Source organism: Lottia gigantea (genome assembly GCF_000327385.1).
Source record: "Lottia gigantea unplaced genomic scaffold LOTGIsca_126, whole genome shotgun sequence".
Taxonomy (NCBI): domain Eukaryota; kingdom Metazoa; phylum Mollusca; class Gastropoda; family Lottiidae; genus Lottia; species Lottia gigantea.
This window is the reverse complement of record NW_008707351.1, coordinates 71,836-78,900: the sequence shown is the minus strand read 5'-3', so window position 1 is coordinate 78,900 and position 7,065 is coordinate 71,836. Positions and strand designations below refer to the sequence as shown.

Genomic DNA, 7,065 nt, shown 5'->3' with positions numbered 1-7,065 from the left:
GTTCACAAGATTTTAATATTTCGTCTGAAGTATTTTTTCACGTCATTTATTCTATTTTCAACATGGTCTTTATCTATTTGAATTGCGTTTATTTGATCCAGTAAATATTTCTTGTTCACAGCATCGTTATCGTNTTCTGGAAACTTTAAATTAGTTATTTTGAAATTGTTCATATCGATATCNCCTTGTAAGGTGTCTCCGATTGATTCCACGAAAAAAGGTTTCGCTTTGTTTATAAACGTCGTCATGGGATTTTTAGATTCTAGAGGTAAAGACCCTAATCCAAACTTGTTTGCCATTTTTATTGAGTTAAATTTATTATAATTTCTTCAAACTTTTCTCCCAAACTCAACCGATATAAAACCCAAAGCGACAGCTGTCCACACAGCTTTTGTCCTGGCATTTGAATTTGAAACGTAGAACATTTGATTGGTTTGCTAGTCAATTTCGTTATCTCTTCTGTCGGTTCTAGACCGATAGAATCAAAGAAATAAAAGTTATTCGAAGAATCTTTGTGTAGAGCAGAGTGATAAACTCCTTTTTGATCCGACGTGTGACGACGACGAAATATATACGTAGTTTGTGTTTGAAAAAACTTGTATAACATTCTGATAAAACACATTCAATAATATTTTGAAGATAAATTTACATTTAAATTTAAAAAATCTTAATTTAAGAGAGCGTAAATGCTTGTCGACATCTAAATTTCTTAACCTTTCATCTAAATCTTCATTTTCGAGATTCATTTTTAAAAGTCAGTTTTTTGAAGTTCATTTTGATAAAACCTTCCTATGATTTGTTCTTTGTCTTGATCGATCAATTCATACGTGGGAGGTGATGTGGTGTTTACTTTATCAACGATGAATATCTCGTTAGTCCAATAGCCGACGTAACCTTTCTGAAACAATGATTTATATTTAAAAATACGAACTCGATCTCGAACTTTGAATTTGGGTTTAATATTCAAATTGCTAATCTCGTTTTCAAAGTTGTTTCGAGTGTTGACGGACTTTGTAAATTTCAAACCCCAGAGATATCACATTTCTGTTGTAGAATTCGCTTCCTTTATCAACCCACAACTTTAGGGGTCGTCTGTCGGATTGTTTCATTATGGTTTCGAATGCTTGTTTGACAGTCAGACCCGATTTGTTTTTCAAGGGAAAGACCCAAGCGTATCTGTGTATATGTCGATCACCGTCAAACAATACTTGTACCCTCTATCGACTGGCATGTTGATTAAATCGGCTGACCAAATTTCATCTTTATCAAAAACTTTGACTTTGAGGTAACGTTTGTTTTTTCGAAATTCTTTGTGAATCTCGTCTGCTATGCCCATACCCAATTTCAATTTTGCCTTCAAGAGTTTTATGATAAGAGCCCTCTGTAATTTCTCTTTGAAAGTGGGATTAGGAATATTTTCGAGTTCGTCTATCATTTGTTTGTCTGCTTGGTGTCTGAATGTTATGTCTTTGTTTCTGTACAGTATGTCGTGTTTGAGCGCTGCTGCGTCAATTCTATTGACTGGTTCTTCCCCTGGTTTGGGTTTATCGTTTTCGTCTAAACGCAGATCTAACCTAGTGCCTGGACCTGTATAATTGTGCCCTGGGAGATGTTTTTCTCCGGGATATTTTGCCCATGGGAATCCAGGAAGAGAACCCAATGACTTTTGAATGTCTCCCGCACCAAAATACGTTTTAGGAGGATGGACATTTACTAAAGACATATTTGTTCAATAAACACTATATATTTTTAATACGAAGATTTAATACAAGGAGAAAACTATTCAAGCGATAGAAATGGATCATTAGATCTTTTCACTGCATCTACTCCTGAGGAAATTTGTTGTTTGAGACAAAATTGGCCACTTTGGGGATGAGAGATGTTAGCGCAGAGAAGAAACCGTCTCCTTCGAATTTTTTTTGTTCGTGTTTTAAAATTAAAGACATTTTTATTTTTTTTAATGTGGTTATTTTATACTGTATTATTATAGTGATTCTTGTCTGTGGTTTGGGGTAATTTATAATACAGTTTGGAGGAATCTGTTATGATATATTTTTTTAACAGTTTGGGAAGTCTGTTATAATACATTTTTAACAGTTGTGTCTTTTCGGATATGACGCATTGAAAAAGCTGCGCATGCGCAAAAGTGAAATGCGTCATATCCGAAAAGACAAATATACCTGCCATCTCAAAAACCGGATCAAACTGGATGCGCTATATCAGAAAACACATATTCTACTTGTCAAGGTCAATTTAAGGGTACAGGTCAAGGACGCGGGAAACCCCATGTGAGCACAATTTGAAAATCGCTTACTGGATATATTCAGCGTTTTATAATTAATTACTTGATTTTGTGGATTTATTGGATTATTGAGGGATTTTGATGTATAGTTCTGACACCAGATAAGTCCTCTGATGGATATAATATGCGTTATGGCTAAGATTGTGCGAGATAAAAATTTTATGTTGATTCTAAGACGTTCTATTCCTTTTACATAACTCTAAATTACCGAGAAATATTTACATGTATGTTGCATTGTCACTTTTATGATGTCGACGCCGAGTTGCAAAATTCTAACGACTACTACTAGTCTGACACCATACAAATAATATCATGATACATACCACTACAAGTCTGATACTTAAGAATACTAGTTTGATACTTACCAATAATGGTTTGATACTTTCCATTTCTAGTTTGATACTTACTACGACTGGTTTGATACTTACCAATACTGGTTTGATACTTACCATTACTAGCTTGATACTTACCACGACTGGGTTGATACTTACCAATACTGGTTTGATACTTACCATTTCTAGCTTGATACTTACCACGACTCGGTTGATACTTACTAATACTGGTTTGATACTTACCACGGCTGGTTTGATACTTACCATTACTATCTTGATACTAAAGAATACTAGTTTGATACTTACCACTACTGGTTTGATACCAGCAACTAGAAGTTTGACACCATACAACTAGCTTGACACTCACCACTACTAGTCTGACACCATACAAGTACTAGCTTGATACTTACAACTACTATTCAGTTTGATACTAATAAATACAATGATCCACGGTATCACTCACTTATCTTTGTCTATATCTCTTTCTTTTATCACTCTTTTTACTCTATTTCATTAGTATAATAAAGGAGGACTTTGATCTACATGTATTATGTATACATGTATTATGTATGAAATATATTTGTGAAAGTATGTATTTTACTCAGCAAGGCAGTTTCGAATAAGCATTATGCCCTTTTTGTCTCGCATATATATATATTGTACATTTTACCACTAAATCTACAATAAAGAAATATTGTTTAAAAAAAAATACTTGCATAATGAAAAAAAAACTCTGCGACGACTAAAATATAAGATAGCTTGCCAGGCCAGCTATCAGAAATGATAACAAAGTCTGTAGTGGTTTAATATGCGAAACCAATTATCCGATTGTTGTTAAGGCCTCAAACCAAGTTTCATCAAGATCGGATATAAAATGTAGTCTCTATCAGGCCTACAAGCCAAATTAGACGCATTGAATTAATTCAAGGGCAATAACTCAAAAACCATTCATCCAATTATTACCATTTTTGAACTTGAGATCACATCAATTTATACATCCATACCAAGTTTCATCGAGATAAGATAAAAAAAACTGCACCCTGTATCATGACTTCAAGTCAAATCTGAAGCATTTTAACTAAGCCAAGGGCAATAACTCCAAATCCATTCATCCGATTATGACTAACTTCAAGATCTTATAAAATTTTTAGCCTTTATAATGCATACAAGGCAAATTTAACGCGTTTTTACTAAGTCAAGGGCAATAACTCTGAAACCTTTTATCCTATTATTACCAATTTCAATTTTGACGAGCTCAAAATTGAACGCGTTTTCAAGAAGAAGGGCAATATGAATATTTTTCGATTCTGCTGATTTTCAAAAGTTTCATCCTTGTGTGATTACGAAAATGTTACTCTTAGTGTTATTGGGTAATTGTTAAGTTCCTGTTTTCTCTGAGTTTTTATGCAGCTTTTAAATGAATAACCAAGACTATATAGGTTACCAACGTACTAAATTTTTGAACAAGTAAAAAACGGACTGTAAAATTTGACAATATTTTTAGATTTCTTGGTAATCAATAATTATTGAATATTTATACGTAGGAATAGAAGCGACTGAAATATAAGATTCGGGGCAACTGAAATATAGGATTCAGAACGATTAAAATAAAGGATTAGAAACGACTAGAGTGTTCACGAGCAATTGTGGACGGATGGACGGACATGGGTGACGGCATTTCATGTGGGAGTAAAAAAGTGAAAAAAGTCGTATGTGGGCCACCGTAAAAAAAAGAGTTTGATGACGTCACTAATCGCAAATATGTCTATATCATATTAAGGCCCTTGCGATTAGTGACGTCATCAAACACTTACTTTTAGTGGAATTACATGAACCACAGACGTCTGATTGAAATTGGAATGGTGCAAATTGATGCTTTCAGTGTCCCCGATACACATAAAAAAAAGTTAGAATACCTTTTTTCAATCCCTTTAAACTTGACAAAAATAAAACAAATCAATATTTTTAACATATACCTAGATATTGGTCTAATTATATAAATGAATATTTATGGAATAATGCACGTTATCGAATTAATTTGAATTTATAATTAACATATTGTGTATTGGTTTATTACAGAAGCGAGTAAAATGGAGTTGGCTTGAGATCAGTTTTGATGATATTGTTTTTTTACAAAAATATGGCGGTAATAATATTTTTTCACCCTTATATCATTTAACTAAGAACAAAATTAAATTGGTCTCGAATCAAAATGAAATATATGTATTTGAATTGGTAACAAATACTTTATCTTGAAGAAAACACGTTTTGCAACTTTATTTTAAAATGAATTGTGATAAATGAAATGAGTGGTACCTCACTATTATCATATTCGATCGACATGGCATATAACGAAATTGTTTATATGTTCTAAACCAGTAGTTCCCAACCGATTTCAGCCTTCACACCCCTGGAGCAATCACGTATACCTTTCACACCCAAAAAATTTGCAGCCTAACATCTACTGAGGCACGTGCAACAATATAGATCACACGATTAGATTACATGACATAACGAACAAATACAGAAAATCTTTCAAGATGTCCTGTCAAGGTTTATCAAAAATACAACTATTCAAGTTAAATACTAGTATTGCCATTAACATTTTTGGGAAATGAAATGAAATGAATGGAGTTTTACGTCCTACTTTTCTGCACCATGTGAGCTAATGAAGACGGAACATTTTTGGGAAGAGACATAAACCTAAGTTAGTATTATTATTTGATAAGTCACATAAAAGGTCGGTAAATATCGTAGGTTGTTCAATTTTCATTGGCTTTAAATTCAAGACCTGCTATATTTTTATAGTAAGCGCTTAAAAATAGTAATATAGTAATTTAGCCTTTGTGTGATATTCTCCCGATTCTCATCAAAACCGTAGTTGCTTAAATATCCGCAGTGGTACTTTACTTCAAGGACTTCTTTAATTTGATTTCTTTGTATTTCAGTGTTTAAGTCGAAGATATGTTTTACTATTGGCGTTGATGATATAGATGTTAATATTTCAACCATGGAAGTTGAATTTTAAGCAAATGGTTATAAGGACAGATCAACAAACAGATGCAATGATTGTGATCGAAACAATGCCATTTCTCTTAGAAAATATAAACGGTACAAAGGAGTACCCACAACCTTATCATAGGAGGCAATTGCGAATGGAAGAATATATTACAACTTTAAACAGAACATTAAAAAACAGTTATATCACAGAAGTTTATATTTTATACACGGCAACTGGACTTAAGAATTACATCAATGAACAGTTAAGCAATCTTACAGAAAACTATAAACACAAACTGAAATTAATCGAAACCGAAGAGACAAGTAAAGCAAGCGCACTTCTTAAATTCGCCTATACACAATTTCAGAATGAAATTGTTATGATAAACCAGGCAGATTGTTATCCCGGATATGGCCTAGACTTGATTGACAAAAGTATAATGTTAAAACATAATGCTATGTTTGCCTTAACAAGGCACGCCCGAGTCGAGAAAAGTCGTAATATGACAAAAGAGCCAGCTTCCATGACTTGTGATGTAAGACGATATAGAGGCTCTCACGATACATATATTTTTATTCCACAAGGGAAAATACCAGATGCAGCCCTGACATCAACAAATTTAAAAACTTTTTACCCTGGTATTGATAATGTTTTGGTATTTACATTTAGAAACATTTTGAAATTTAATGTATTGAATCCATGTAGAGTGATTATCTTTTTCCATCTTCATTGTTTGAGGTCTATGAGATCTGTAAGAAGATTTCGAATAAATAACGCAACTAACAAAGGTTTGGCAAGACCAACCAATCAACTATTCACCTAGAACCAATTGTTATAAACCATTGGCGGCAAATTTCCTTGTTGTTAGAATGTAGTAGATTAACTTTCATCGTATTAATGTTTAATTATAAATCTCATATAGAGATTAACTATCACCTGAAATGGAAGACAGGGTATTATCGCTAATTAAGCTTGGTTGTTGATTAAAGGGATTTGGCTATAGTTTTAATTACTATGCTGGGTTGCCACAAACAAACTGTTTGTTAGCTCTGTAATTGATTATTATAGATACAGCGTCCTAGAATGGGCTATATAACCCAGCTTCTGCCATATTCTTCACTCCCAGACTCCGGACCAACAACGTACTACGAGACCATCAGTTCAACGCCATTAAATGTCGCTGCGGCCACGTTGCCACAAGGTCGCATATCCTCATTCAATGCACTGAACTGAAACCCGCTCGTAAGCCACTACTAGAGTACCTGGAAACCAACGGCATACCACTAACCATACAGAATGTTTTGGCTCCACCCACGGACCACTGGTATACGATAATGGAACTAGTCTTCCATTTTATAACCAAATCTGTCTTGAACAGATAGGCTAAGTTTTTTTTTACTCAAAGTTTCTTAACACTTTTTAATTATATC

General features: G+C 33.6%; 3 protein-coding genes across 3 annotated transcripts in view; 1 reads left to right on the top strand and 2 right to left on the bottom strand.

Moving 5' to 3' along the window:
• LOTGIDRAFT_172052 (hypothetical protein) overlaps positions 1–1,723 on the bottom strand; it is a gene marked incomplete at both ends in the record, with an annotated part of 2,271 nt that extends 548 nt beyond the window's left edge. Inside the window, one exon of the mRNA XM_009048634.1 lies at positions 1,339–1,723. Coding sequence (XP_009046882.1) covers positions 1,339–1,723 — 385 coding nt within the window. The remainder of the gene's footprint in view (positions 1–1,338) is intronic.
• Positions 1,724–2,587: 864 nt separating this feature from the next.
• Positions 2,588–2,899, bottom strand: LOTGIDRAFT_138458 (hypothetical protein; the record flags this gene model as incomplete). The annotated part of the gene is made up of 1 exon (XM_009048633.1): positions 2,588–2,899. A coding segment is annotated over one exon (312 nt), but the record flags the coding sequence as incomplete, so codon positions are not given.
• A 2,818-nt stretch (positions 2,900–5,717) lies between these two features.
• LOTGIDRAFT_172051 (hypothetical protein) overlaps positions 5,718–7,065 on the top strand; it is a gene marked incomplete at both ends in the record, with an annotated part of 1,719 nt that continues 371 nt past the window's right edge. The window contains one exon of the mRNA XM_009048632.1: positions 5,718–6,273. Coding sequence (XP_009046880.1) covers positions 5,718–6,273 — 556 coding nt within the window. The remainder of the gene's footprint in view (positions 6,274–7,065) is intronic.